The 14,183-nt window shown below is 59.9% G+C and overlaps 1 protein-coding gene across 1 annotated transcript in view; it reads left to right on the top strand.

Moving 5' to 3' along the window:
- The window catches only part of MRPS6 (mitochondrial ribosomal protein S6), a 58,621-nt gene extending 46,064 nt beyond the window's left edge, over positions 1-12,557 (top strand). The window contains exons 7-8 of the mRNA XM_036430272.2: positions 1,600-1,739; positions 12,066-12,557. Of these exons, the coding sequence (XP_036286165.2) occupies positions 1,600-1,739; positions 12,066-12,255 (330 nt within the window). The 3' untranslated portion in view covers positions 12,256-12,557. The remainder of the gene's footprint in view (positions 1-1,599; positions 1,740-12,065) is intronic.
- The last annotated feature ends 1,626 nt before the right edge of the window (positions 12,558-14,183 follow it).

Here is a 14,183-nt window from a genome sequence, read left to right as displayed (position 1 = left end):
ATCGTTTATTATAGAAGTGTTTTCATGTCAGCACGTCCACCTCAACGCCCTGTGTCAATGGCTGCTCAGGACGGTCCAGTCAGTGAAAATAGGGCACTGAACCGGCTCCTGTTAGCGGATGGCTGCCTTGTTTCCACTTACCCCCCCGTCCCAGTGACATCCCCACAGTTAAATCCTGTGCCGGGGGCATGGCCCGTTCAGAGTGAATCTAGGGTGAGTGGGATTGAAGGCGCACACGTTTAAACTAGTCTTTATTGCTAAATTGCCCTCCAGAAGTTTGTTTTTACCAGTGCAGTGACCTGCAGATGGAGGAAACGCAATAGCTAGCTTCAACTATCCGCAGGGTCACTGTGCAGAAACATGTTTTACTGGATCCCAGGGTTAAAGAGGGATCGAAGGGTAGAATTAGAGGGACACGAGCCTTCCTGTAACGAGAACACCTCTGGACCCCACAGCACAGACAGGCCACCGCCACTGGGTCCCTCTCACTGGGCAGGCGGCAGGCCCAGTGACTTCCTCCTGAAGTCCGTCCTCCTACAGTCCCGCCCAGACTGACTTCCAGGCCCGCCCCACCCCCACTCCTCATCCCGGAGTCGCTCTGGAATGAAATGCTTTTGTGGAAAGACGGGCTGCACGGCAGTGAGGACGCATGGCTGCAGTCGGTGGGAGAGGTCTGCCCCAGCCTGTCTGTGCAGACACAGCCTTAGGGAACGCTCGGTTCCGGCAGCTCCCGGCCGCGGTGCCTGCTCACACGTCCAGGACAGCCCACGGGGCCAGCAGCCTCAGCTGGGTCACTGCCTGCCACCTTGCGCTCTGCCCCCATCGCTGTGTCCCAGTGCGGAGTCTTCTCTCCCTGGGTGATGGGACTCATGGCGGGAAGTGTCTTCCTCTCAACCCCCCATCCTGACCTCCGCCCTGGAACGCCTGGCTCTTTCCTCGGGCACCTCACCCTCTGCGCCTCCCAGCCTGGTTGCTTGTCCTCCGTGTCTCCTCTGTCTGGAGCCTCCCCGCCGCCGTGCGCTCCCGCCAGCGCTGCCCTGTGCTGCCCGCCGCTGGCCCTGCCCGGTGTCCGCCCTCCCTCTGAGTGCGCTCGGGAGGGCAGGGGGCGCTCCTTCGGCCTCCTGGGGTCGCAGTCCCCCCGCGCTTCTGGGGGAACGCCTGCCAGGGCTGTGGTTTTGGTGGGATGGGCTGGGTCCTGCCAAAAGGATGCTCGCCCCTGGAGCTGGATTGGGAGCCGTGGGACCAGGCCCGGCCGTGACCGGCGCTGCTGCATCCCGGCCAGGGCGCCCGGAAGAGCCACCCAAAGCTCCTGCCTCCGACCCGGAGCTGCTTCCCCGAACCCCGCCGGCTGCGCTGATTCCCTCCGCACCCGTGAGCTCTCGCTTTCTTTACAGCAACGTCTCCCTCTCTCTGTCTCCCTCCTGCTCTCTCCCTCTCCCTCTCTTTTTAATTTAAGATAGTCCACGTTTCTGTAGCTCTGACCCAAGGTTTCTCCCAGTAGAGCTGTGCTGATTAGAGCTGACAGACCCGGTCATTCCAGTCCTCACGTTGGTTCTGATGTGTTTTTTCCTTCTTTTTAAAAACAAACGAAACAAACAGCCTGAGACCGCGGCTGCGCTGAAGCGGACGATAGAAGCCCTGATGGACAGGGGCGCGGTCGTGCGGAACCTGGAGAACCTGGGGGAGCGGGCGCTGCCATACCGGATCTCTGCCCACAGCCAGCGGCACACCAGAGGAGGGTGAGTCCTCGCGGCCGGAGGGGGCGGGCCTCTGAGAAAGGCTGGGCCTGCCGCCGGTGCGTGCAGCTGCCCGGCCGAGCAGCGTGTGGCGATGCCGGCCCAGCCCTGTGGTCAGTACAGACACAGGTCGGGCTGGGAGCACAGGCGTTCAAGCTTCCGACTGGGAAATGTTTCCTTGTCACCCTCTGCATCGCTGTTCCACGGGGCCTCGAAAAGACCTGGCGAGCAGTGTCATGCACGTGCTCAGTGCATCCTTCGTGGACGTGCAGGTTGCAGACAACAAGCCCAAGGTGCCCCCGACTGCGCCTCACCCAGCGCCCAACCCCGGCATCCGCTCCGCCACTGGCACAGCTCCTGGTGAGGACTGGTCACACAGTGCAGGGCGTCCCAGAAAGTGCACGCACAGCCTGGCAGCCGAGAGCGCCGTCTCGGAAATGAGATGTACTTGGATAAACACGCCTTGTTAATTGCTCAGAGTGTGTGTACATTATTGGGGCACCCTATATATAACCACTTCCTCACAGGCCGAGGCTTGCGTCTGCAGGAGGAGAACAGAGTTGCGGAGAATTCTCTGAGCCCAGTCGGTGGAGCTGGTAGGAAGCTTTCGGAGCCCTGGTTGCTGGCTGGAGGGGGCAGCGCGAACCGCTGTCTCCCTGGAGGAGGGTGGGAAGGCGGAGGCGGACGTTCATGCGATGGAGGGTCCCTGGGCAGGCGGTGGGCCGGCCGCCCCTGAGGCTCTCTCACTGCGTTCCCCCTGCCGAGCCGGCCCCGCCCGCTCCCCTGGCGGCCGCACCTGTGTGCTGTGCTCTGCTGCCCACACACACCTCTGCGGAGCGCCTGAGGCGTTGCTAGGCAACGTGCGTGCACAGTGGCTATTCCTCCTGCTCCGTCATGGTAACGGGGCAGGTGGAGGTTGTGCGTGTAACGTTAAAAACACGGTCACCACGAAGGGGTTTGGCTCGAACAGCAAGGCTACTGCGTGTGGCTCCGCTGCCTCCGTCTAGAGAGACCTCGGGGTGGGGGGGGGGAGGGGTCGGGTTCTCTGGGGAAGGCACTGCCCGGGGAGTCAGGGTGTGTGTGTGTGTGTGTGTCCGTGCTTTCCGGTGTGCAGCGGGGAGTCGGTGTGTGTGTGTGTGTGTGTGTGTGTGTCCGTGCTTTCCGGGTGTGCAGCGGGGAGTCTGTGTGTGTGTGTGTGTGTGTGTGTCCGTGCTTTCTGGTGTGCAGCGGGGAGTCGGTGTGTGTGTGTGTGTGTGTGTGTGTCCGTGCTTTCCGGGTGTGCAGCGGGGAGTTGGTGTGTGTGTGTGTCCGTGCTTTCTGGTGTGCAGCGGGGAGTCGGTGTGTGTGTGTGTGTGTGTGTGTGTGTCCGTGCTTTCCGGGTGTGCAGCGGGGAGTCGGGGTGTGTGTGTGTGTGTGTGTGTGTGTGTCCGTGCTTTCTGGTGTGCAGCGGGGAGTCGGGGTGTGTGTGTGTGTGTGTGTGTCCGTGCTTTCTGGTGTGCAGCGGGGAGTCGGGGTGTGTGTGTGTGTGTGTGTGTGTGTGTCTGTGCTCTCCCCTGCCCTTCGGGGAGGACGCAGGAGGGTGTCACAGGGAGGCCGGTGTGACCAGCACTCTCCGGGCGGGTGGCGCTGCCGGGCCCGAGCACCGCCCCCTGGCAGCTGTGTCCACGCGGGCTGCCTCCTCGTGGGCGGCACAGGAAAACCCTGGGCCGGAGCCGGAGCCGAGAAGGCAGCATCGCCGTCCCTGGTCCTGCGTGGCGCCCGCAGCCCGAGCTCCTGCTGCGGCCCCTGGCTCGCTCACCAGAGGCTCCTGCTCCCCTCGCTCCCACTGCGTGCTCAGGAGCGGAGCTGCGCCCAGGAGCCTCTCTGACGCTTGTTTTCGGGTCCATCGGTGTCTGGTGCTGTGGGAGGCGGTGCTCCCCAGCGAGTGGCCTGTGACGTGCTAGCTCCACAGGCCGCCAGGGGCATGTCTGCCTCGGGGTGCGGGACCTCACACGGCCGGTCTCACCGCCCCGGAGCCCCGCACATGGTCAGCAGCTCTTCCTGAGCCGCCGGCGGCCATGCCTGGATCCCGGCGGCCCTGACCGCCCCGAGGCTGCTGTGTGCGCGCTGTGTGTGCGCGGCGTGCGCGCTGCGGGGGGAAGAGGTGGCGCGGACTCCTGGCCTCGGTGGCTCCTGTGATGTCGTGGTCGCTGAGTTCCAGTTGCAGTTGCTGCTGAGGGCAGGACCCACACAGGTTCCCGCCCGCTCCCAGCCAGGCTGTCAGGACGGCCCCTCGGGGGGGGGACTGCCTCTGCTATTCCCCACCCCCCTTCCCCCATCACGCCTCGGCCGCACACGTGCCATGCCGGTGCAGAGGGCTCCCGTGGGAGGGACCGTGGCTGGGCTCGGCCCCGGAGGGCGCTGGGCCGCTGGAGGGGCACCTGCTGCTGCTGCTGCATCAGGCCACGCGTGCCGTTTGTGCAGAACTAGAAACACGGTCGTTACAGCCCAGGGTGCGTTTGGTCAGCCCGGGCAGGAGCAGGCAGCATTCCGGAACATCTGTCTGAGGCTGCTGTCCGTCCTGGGACCTGTTCCCGTTGGAACCGCCCGAGGGCTAACGCTCAGCCTCGGAGGTGACGGCGCGTGTTCTCAGTGCCGCCCTCGCTCCCGTGGCCCCTGGAGCCGGGCCAGGCCTCCTGGATCAGGGACCGTGGCACCTCCGCGTCACCTGAGAACTGACCCTGTTTCCAGGGAAGTCACTTCCCACGTCAGCTGTCCCCGGTGTGTGTGTTTAGGAATGGGGGCAGTGAGTATCGGGCCAGGCCGGGGTGCGGGGTGTGTGTGGCCAGGCTGGGGTGTAGGTGGGGGGGGCAAACTGGGGGGTGGGGGGACAGGGGAGTGCAGGGGGGTGAGTCTTCTGCCCCTGCTGCCCAGGTGTCTGGAGACCGGCCTGGGCGCGGGTTCAAGGAGGCCTGGTCCCTCCCTCTCGGCATTTGCTCCGGCCCCGTGGAGGCACCTAGATGTTCTCTCCGTGAGCCTGTGCTCCCGGGGCCTCCTCAGCCTGCGGCAGGAGCACCTCCCCGGCTCTGGGGCGAGACTGGCCGGCGCCCGGGCAGGAGGAGGCGGGAGGGGCGCTCACCTGGACGGCAGGATCTGAGCAGCCGCGGCGGCAGCAGCACACAGTGCTCCCCCTGCGCGTGCGGCCCAGGCTCTCCCTCCGGGGATGGTGCTGGGCGGGAGCAGAGGCGCGTGGCCAGCCCGGGCCGGCCGGCGTGGCTGACGGAGCACAGGCCCGGGGGCTCTCCTCCCTGCCGTGCCGCTTCTCGTCTGCTCTGAGACGGGACCTGTGTGACAGCGCAGCCTGGCTGCACGCAGGGGCTGCCCTCCGTACGGTCACGGCGATCGAAGGAGCTGCTCTGGGGAGCACTGCGACCTGGCTGACTCCTCCGCACTGTCTGCAGCCGCTCCCAGAGCTGGCACCAGCCCCGGAGACGGACACCCTGCTGTGGTCTCCCCAGCGGCCCCGTGTTCCCGTGCATTCCCGTGTGTTCCCATGACCCATCGTTTCCACGTTGCCATTCCTTCCCGTGTCCCGTGCACACCCATGTCCCGGGCATTTCCGTATCTTGTGCATTCCCATGTCCCATGATGGCCTGCAGCCCCGTCCCATGTGTGTGCAGGCTCCCGGGCTCGCAGGGCAGGCTGCAGGCCCGGGTGCTCCGGGGCCGGGCCAGGTGTGCGGAGCCTGCAGCCGGGCCGTGCTTCCCGCGGGGCCGGCAGACGTGAGAGGAGCGGCTGTCCGGGCGGAGCCTGGCCCTGAGGTGGGGGCTCTGCGCGGGGGAGCTGGCTTCGCGGTCCGACCCACAGATCCAGGACTGGCATCCAGACAGTCTGTTCTGTCTCCAAAGGCTCCGAGATGCTTTGGCTCCAAACCCCTCCCTCCCCTCCCCTTCTCTCTCCCTCCCCTCCCCTCTCCTCCCACCGCGAGCCACCGAGAGTTCAGTGGAAATTTCCGCCGTGTGCTGGGGGAAGGGAGGCGGTGAGCGAGTGTGTGACTGTGTGACAGACAAAGAGCCCAACTCATCCAGGCAGCGTGCGCTCTGGAAACCTGTAAACACGGCACTGGTTGGAGTGAAAAGCCAGCACGGCCTGGACCGGGAGCTGTGCAGGGAGACCTCCCCCCCCCAGCACCGGCCGGGGCCGGGGGCCGGGGGCCGGGGCAGGGCTCATGTCCGATCGGGGTCGGTGAGGCCAGGGGAGAGGGCAGAAGGCCGCCGGGGGGTGTTCGCGGTGGCCCCTCCGCTTGGTTCACGGGCCCGGGAAGCCAGACCCGGCCGTGGGACTCCGTGTGCTTCTGAGAAATAGGAAGGTGGGAGGTGTCATCGTGACCTGTGAAACCCCGTCCCCCCGCGGGGGGCACGCGTCTGGGCGAGGAACGCGCTGGGGTCCGAGCCCTGTCCTTCCTTCCTCCCCGAACAGCCTCTTTGTGCCAGTGCCAGTGCCAGTGCCCAGGCGGTGCCGCCGGAGCTCGGTGCCGCCCACGGCTCCCGTGGGTGGGCGGCCTGGCCAGAGCGCACGTGGACAGCGCCCTTCGCGCCCGCCACCCGTGCCAGCCGGCGCCTCGCCCGTCCGCCGAGCGGTGGTGAGGGGCTGGGTGGGCAGCAGCAGGTCTTAGGTGCCACGCTGGCCGCTGGCCGAGGGAGGAGGGAGCGGCTGTAGGAGAGCTTGATTACTTGTTGGATTGGAAGGCCAGTTTCGGGGGGGCACAGGGGGGCAGTAATTCTAGACTGTTCCCTGGAGTGGGAGCGTGTTGTGAGGAGGGAGGGAGGAGGGGTCCACGGGGCGGTGACCTGGGTCTGGGTGGCTGTGCTGCCTGCTCGGTGCCATGATGAAGCACTTGGGGCTGCATGTGGTCTCGGACCCTGGATCCTCCCCTTTCCGGGCGGAGGGAGGGGGGCAAAGGGCTCGCAGCCTCTGGAAACACCAGGCAGGCCCTGTGGCCCCGGAACAGCAGCTCGTCTGCATTCAGAGTGGTTTCTCCATGGCAACCCTCCGCAGCCTGCGGGCGGTGCCAAGGGAGTGCCAAGGTCATCGCTTCACCCTGACTCCTGCGGTCTGCGCTTCCTGGGAAGGCAGCGGGAGCGCTGGCCCCACTGCCGCTGGGGCCTCCCCAGACCGCTCTCCGCGTGAAAGGGAGAGGCAGGCTGCTGCGTGTCTGGAATCTCGGGCCCCTCAGGCCGCTGCAGGGGAGGGGCGGTGGCAGGGAGCACTGTCCTGGCAGAGGCCAGGGGGGCCTAGGTTCCCGCCAGCCCAGCACCGGGCCCCTCTCCCAGCACCTCTGGGTTTGCTCAGGAGGTGAGAGACCAGGCCCGTGGTCCCAGACACACCGTGAGGACAGCGTGCACACTGCAGCTGCAGGACGCGCGGCTCTCCTGCGTGGGAAAGCCCCGGGGGCCACCGAGGCCGGCGGAGACTGGCCGGCTGACCGGCTGTCCTGGGCATTTGTCCTGGACGTCTGCCTGCTCCCCTCCGGGGGAGGACTGGGCTCCGGAGGGGGAGGCAGGCCGCCGGGCGGTGTGACCGGGCCTTCCCCGGCTCGGCCGGTGGCGGTGCTCTGGAAATTTCCATGGTGTCGGTCGTGGCAGTTCCTGCTCCTTTGCCCGGAGCCCCGGGCGCAGATGAGCAGTGATAGCGCGAAGGGGCTGTCCCCACCGTGTGTGGGCACGGGCGCCTGGGCTGCGGCCCTTCCCTGTTGGGGTTGGCAGGCAGAGGGCCATGAGGTGGGGAGCAGGGAGGGTGGGAGAGGAGGCTGCAGGGCTGTGTAGTAACAGGAGCTTCCGAAGCCACGCCTGGGGTCCCAGGCCTTTTACTAGAAGTTTCCAGAAGGCGGCCAGGAACTGGGGTGGGGGCTGCCTCCTCCGTGGCCCGGCAGACGGTCCCTGAGCAGCAGGAGGGGCGCACGGCAGTGTCTGCAGGGCCGTCCAGCATTTGCTTCTGTGATTCTGTGACCCATGGCCCTGCCTTGAGGCATCCTGGCCATGGCCACTCCAGCCGAGTGACCGGGACTGACCATTGGAAGCTCAGGGCGGCAGCGGGGGAGACGGGGGAGACACGGAAACTGCTGGAGCTGCAGCATCGCCGGGACAGGCCACTGGGCCCACCTGCCCACCCCTCCCCGCCTCCCGCCGCCCCGGCCCTCGGCTGTTGAGGAGGTGAGGGCACTGTGCACACTGGGAGTCCTGGGAGCCATGCTCCCTGTCGGTTCCCAGCTGGGAGTGCGGGTTTCCTGGCCTCTGGCTTCCGTCTTGGCCGCCTCTGCTGCTGCTCACGCGTGTGAAGCGCTGGGGTGGCCGTCGGCCCTGTGAGGCCGTGAGCGGGGACGGGTTCCGGTGGCCCCGGGTGGCCCTCTGGGGACGGGTCTGTGGGCCGCTGTGAGCACTTTCTCTCAGAACCCGTGTCCTCGGGGCTGCCCACCTGCAGTGGGATGGACCTCCGTGTGGCTTCCAGTTTGGGGTTGTTGGCAGTAAAGTGCTTTGAACATTACGTAGTTGATCTGTGGACACGCACGTGAACCTTTCTGAGTAAGCACCTGGGAAAGGAGGCTCCATCAGAATGACGGGCTTCTAGTGTGCAGGCCTTCTTATCTTTTGTGAGATTAATTCCTAAGTGTCTTAATTTCAAGGTCTGATTACTTGCTGTAGTATATAAAAATACCACTGGTTTTATTTTTGGTATATTAACATTGTATCTTGTAAGCTTTCTAAGTCAGTTATTAGTTCCAATATCTTTTTGTAAATTCCTTCAGATTTTTATATGCCCAACCATGACCACTGCAGCTGAAGAGCGTTTTGCTTCCTGTTGACCAATCGGATGCTTTTACCGTATTTTTCGGACCATAAGACGCACTTTTTTTCCTCCAGAAGTTGGGGGGGAAAGTCCCTGTGTCTTATGGTCCAAATATAGCCTACACATATACTTTAAAAAAAAAGTTTTTTTACTTGCCCGGCTCTGTGTGGTCTCTGTGTGCTTGCCCGGCTCTAAAATGGTTCTAAATGCTGCTGTTTACTTTACAGGGTTGATTACATGTGTTTATGACTGTGATGTTGGGTTTTAATGCACTTAAAATATTTTAGGACACTATTTGTTTCAGAATCTTTTTTTTCTTCATTTCCCTTCTCTAAAAACTGGTGCGTCTTATGGTCCGGAGCGTCTTATGGTCCGAAAAATACGGTACTTCCTCTTCTCCTGCAGCATCAGTACGCTCACCAGCCTGTCTGCTGTTGGTTGCAGAAGGTCCCCCTGTGGGTTGTGATGTTTATCGAGATGGGTGTGGGGTTTGTAAATGCTCCTGCATTGTCACTAGGACAGGATGTAGCATTGTCTGCGGCAGCGGGTCCCGAGGTGTGTGCACTCTGCTGCTGGGCGGCCCCGCCGCTGTGAGCTGTGAGCTGTGTCTGTGAGCTGTGTCCTGTGTCCGGGCGTCTGTGCTGGACCTGCGCCTGCTGCTGGTTGTGTGTGTCCGTACGGCCTGCGAGCGCTCGGAAGGGAGTCACCCCGCGTAGCACGGTGGAATGAGAGTCTGACCGTAGGAATGGAATGAAAACATGGCATGCACATTACATTGTGGGTCTGGGAACATTTAAAAAAAATTTCATATAAATTAATAATAATTGCTTCTTCACTTGGTCCATTTCGGCTTCCGAAAGACTTCACAGGCGTGGTCTGCTTTTGAGCAGCGAGGGAAACCTGTATGTTCATTTTCATCATCTCAAGGTGTTTTTACATTTTATTTCTCCTTTAATTTCTTCTTTACCCATTGGTTGCTCAGTAGCATGTTATTTAATCTCCACATGTTTATGAATTGTCCAGATTTACATGTGTAATTAATTTCTAGTTTCATACCATTATAGTCAGAAAAGATGCTTGGCATTATTTTAATTTTTTAAAGTTTATTAAGACTTGTTTTGTGCCCTAGCCAGTTTGGATCAGTGGAATGAGCATCGGTTTGTGAACTGAAGGGTCCTGGGTTCAAGGGCATGCACCTGGGTTGCAGGCTTAATCCCTGTAGGGCGTGTGCAGGAGGCAGCTGATCAGTGATTCATCTCTCATCATTGATGTTTCAATCTCTCCCTCTCCCTTCCTCTCTGAAATTAATAATAAAAAAATTTAAAAAAGACTTGTTTTGTGGCTTAACATATGATATAACCGAAAAATATTCCACGAACACCTAACTAGAATGTGTGTTTTGTTGCTTTGGCTGTTACGTCTTTGTGTATCGGTTAAGTCCAGCTGGTGTCATGTGTCAGTTAAGGCAGATGTTTCCTTCCTGGTTTTTGGTCTGGATGTTCAGTACATTGGTAAGTGGGACGTTAAAACCCCCCACTGTTGTGCTGCTGTCTGTTTCTGCCTTCAGCTCTCTGAGTGTTTGCTGTACATAAGGAGTGCTCCTGTGCTGGGTGCACACACGTTTAAAGTGTTCCATCCTCTGGTGGGGTAGCCCCTTTATTATCCTGTAATGCCCTTCTCTGTCATAGTATAGCCGCCTTAGCTTTTAGTGTTTCCATTGGCACCGAACGCCTTTCCACCCCACCACCTTCAGTCTGCGTCTCCCTTCGTCTAAGGGGAGCTTCTTGCAGGCCGCGTATAAAGGGGTTTAGTTTTATCCATTCAGCTCTCTGTCTGTGACTGAAGAACTCAGTCCGTTTACATCCACAGTAGTTATTGATGGGGAAGTGCTGATGGTCCTTTTGTTGATGGTTCACAGGCTGTTTGTAGTTTCTCGGTCCCTCCTTCTCTGGCTCTCTCCCTGAGTAGTTGATGACTGGTAGTGGCTTACTTTCATCCCTCCTCTTCCTCTCTGTGTGTTTACTGAAGGGTTTCGCTCGGTGGTTATGACGAGGCTTACATGTGACAGCTGACACCCATGACCGTCCACTTTAGGTTGGTAACAGCTCGTTTGCTCCCGTTCTACAGCTCAGCATTTCTTACCTGGTATGTCCCTTAACTAATTATCATAACCACAGTTATTGTTACTGTTTTAGCTTTTAACCTTCTTTAGCTTTAGCTTTATAAGCGATAAATCTACTACCTTTATTACATACCCACCTTTCCAGTGAGATTATTGTATTTCACGTGGGTTTTTTGTTGTTGTTTTTTTGTTTTGTTATTAATTAGCACTCTTACTTTTCAGCTGAAAGAAGTCCCTATCTTGTAAGGCTGGTTTAGTAATGATGAACTCCCTTCGTTTTTGCTTATCTGGGAATCCTTTTCTCCTACAATTCTGATTAATAACTTTGCCATAAAGTGCTCTTTTTCATTTTTTTAATCCTCAACTGAGGATATGTTTTACTGATTTATTTATTTTTAGAGAGAGGAAAAGAGAGAGAGAGAGAGAGAGAGAGAGAGAGAGAGAGAGATATGAGAGAAACATGGGCCAGCTGCCTCCTGTACATGTCCTAGCCAGGGATCACACCCACAACCTGGGCATGTCCCCTGACCGGAATCAACCAGCAGCCTTTCGGTGCATGGGATGGCGCTCAACCAACTGAGCCACACTGGCCAGTGGTGCTGTGCAGTACTCTTGATTGAAAGTTTTTCTTTCTGCATTTTGTCTATATTGTGGCACTCCCTTCTGGCTGCAACATGTCTGCTGGTAGCCTTATGGGAGTTCCCTGTATGTAACAAGTTGTTTTCCCCTTGCTGCTTTTAATATTCTTCTCTTGCCTTTAACTCTGGTCATTTCAGTTATAATGCGTCTCGGTGTGGGTCCCGTGGATTCTTATTTAGAACTCTCTGGGCTTCCAGGATCTGGAAGTTTATTTCCTTTCCCATGATGAGGAAGTGGTGGTTTTTTTTTTTGTTCATGGTCAGTTTTTGAATGTGCACTTGTCTTAGACAAGTCTCAGGCGGGTCTTAATTCTTTTCCTTGTTTGTGAAGGGTAGCTGATGGTCTCACTATGTCTCTTTGGTGCATTAAGTCACTTGTAAAATCGTTTGGAGAATTAGATGTTTTCACACAAAAAATCAACTAATGGTTTGTTGAAAAGTTCAGTCTTGTTGAACAGCATATTCTGTTTGCACCCATAACTTCTGTTTCCCACTCTATGTAATGTCACAAGGCTTTTTGCTGCCCTAAAGTTTGTTTGGACTCCAGTGTTCACCACAGGGTAATGGGAAAGGACACGGGGACAGGGAGCTGGGCGTGCCAGCACACTGTTTAGCGGGGCGGCTGTAGGACGCATTGTGTGTGGGTGATGTCTCTCTCTGGGGGGCAGGATGAAGGCATTGGCCCAGAAAGTGGGAGGGTTGTATTTCAGAAGGCAGGATTCATGAATTTCTGTTTGATTGCAGGTACTTCTTGGTGGATTTTTATTCACCAACAACCACTGTGGAAAGCATGATGGAGCACTTGTCTCGAGACATTGACGTCATCAGACGGAATATTGTAAGACACCCTCTGACCCAGGAAGTGAAGGCGTGCGAAGGGATTGTCCCGGTCCCACTGGAAGAAAAGCTGTATTCCACAAAGAAGAGGAAGTGAGGGTTCTGTTCAGCTCTCTCACCTCTGAGCATCCGGTGAATAATTCACACGCCTGACCTTTACATGAAGTGTGTCAGGTGCCACGTGAGGGTCCGGGTGTGGTTAGCTCTCCATCCCCTTTGCTGGGAGCCACTGTCCCAGTCAAATGCATCGCTCTTGATCTTGTCACAGTAAATGTAATATGTTTGCCCTAAACACTAACACCATTTGGAAGAATAAAACTTATCAAACTAACTGGGATTGTGAGCTGATCGTTCACACTGTATAACCATGCAGAATAAAACATGTGGAGGGTACAGTCATGCGGCATTGTGTAACTTTGATCTGAGTAGTAAACGGTCATGGTGGGTGTGGGCAATGCTTTTCTCTGCCTCCTGTTAGCCGTGGGGACACTGAAGAGCAGAGAGCAGCGCCAGCCCGGGGCGCTCCCTGTTAACCCGGGGGACTCCGGGGAGCCAGCGCCAGCCCGGGGCCACCTCCTGTTAGCCCTGGGGGCTCCGGGGAGCCAGCGCCAGCCCCCTGTTAGCCCTGGGGACTCCGGGGAGCCAGCGCCAGCCCCCTGTTAGCCCTGGGGACTCCGGGGAGCCAGCGCCAGCCCCCTGTTCGCCCTGGGGGCTCCGGGGAGCCAGCGCCAGCCCCCTGTTAGCCCTGGGGGCTCCGGGGAGCCAGCGCCAGCCCCCTGTTAACCCGGGGGACTGCGGGGAGCAGCGCCAGCCCGGGGCTGCCCCGTTAACTCTGGGGACTCCGGGGAGCCAGCGCCAGCCCCCTGTTAGCCCTGGGGACTCCGGGGAGCCAGCGCCAGCCCGGGCGCTCACTCCCTGCTGCTGCAGGCGGCCTGGGTCAGCTGTTGCTTTGCTCAGTCTTCAGGGCCCGGATCAGCTCCCTCCTGCAGAGGCAGAGGCTCCGCTCTGAAGAGCAGCCGGGGAGAAGGGTCTTGGCACTGTGGGCGGAAGTAGCGGGGAGAGGAGGTCACCGGGAGATGGCGGCTCCCTGTTTCCGGAGGAGCTTCCTGGTGGCGGGCCCTCAGCCAGGGCTCTCAAGGGACACTCGCCACCATGGTTTGGTCCTGCGTGCGTTCACCCAGCGTGGCCACCTTTGTGAGAGGAGCCAGCGGACAGAATATGGGGGGTGGGGGAATGCTGGTGGGGCCAAGAGGATGTGGGGGGTGCTGAGGGGCCAGGAGGACGTGGTGGGGGGGGGGTGCTGAGGGGCCAGGAGGACGTGGTGGGGGGGTGCTGAGGGGCCAGGAGGACGTGGGGGGGGGTGCTGAGGGGCCAGGAGGATGTGGGGGGTGCTGAGGGGCCAGGAAGACATGGGGGGGGGTGCTGAGGGGCCAGGAGGACGTGGGGGGGGGGTGCTGAGGGGCCAGGAGGACATGGTGGGGGGGGTGCTGAGGGGCCAGGAGGACGTGGGGGGGGTGCTGAGGGGCCAGGAAGACATGGTGGGGGGGGGTGCTGAGGGGCCAGGAAGACATGGGGGGGGGTGCTGAGGGGCCAGGAGGACGTGGGGGGGGGTGCTGAGGGGCCAGGAGGACGTGGTGGGGGGGTGCTGAGGGGCCAGGAGGACATGGGAGGGGTGCTGATGGGGTGCGGGGGAGCCAGGCCTGCTTTTGTGGGAGAGAGCTCCCTGGGTGCAGGCCTGGCTTGTGCCTGTGGCGGGAGGGGACTCTTACCCTCGTCCTGGCCCAGGGGGACCCAGAGGTGCAGGAAGCACCGCTAATAAGATTAGGAGACGATGAAGGCGGTGGCACTGGGATCACTCAGCCTAAGAGGACTCTGGGTGAAAGTGCCCTGAGGAAGCAGAGGTTTTAGGGGAAGACACTGATCGATGGGGAGCCATTGTCCCAGAGGAAAGGAGGGGGAGCAGCCTTAAACCGGTTCAGAGCTCCGGGAAGTCATCCTTGCCGCCGCCTGGGCTCGCTCGGGCCT

This window comes from Pipistrellus kuhlii, unplaced genomic scaffold (genome assembly GCF_014108245.1).
Source record: "Pipistrellus kuhlii isolate mPipKuh1 unplaced genomic scaffold, mPipKuh1.p scaffold_m20_p_105, whole genome shotgun sequence".
Lineage (NCBI taxonomy): Eukaryota > Metazoa > Chordata > Mammalia > Chiroptera > Vespertilionidae > Pipistrellus > Pipistrellus kuhlii.
The sequence above is the reverse complement of the archived record's forward strand: the minus strand, read 5'-3'. Positions and strand labels throughout refer to the sequence as shown.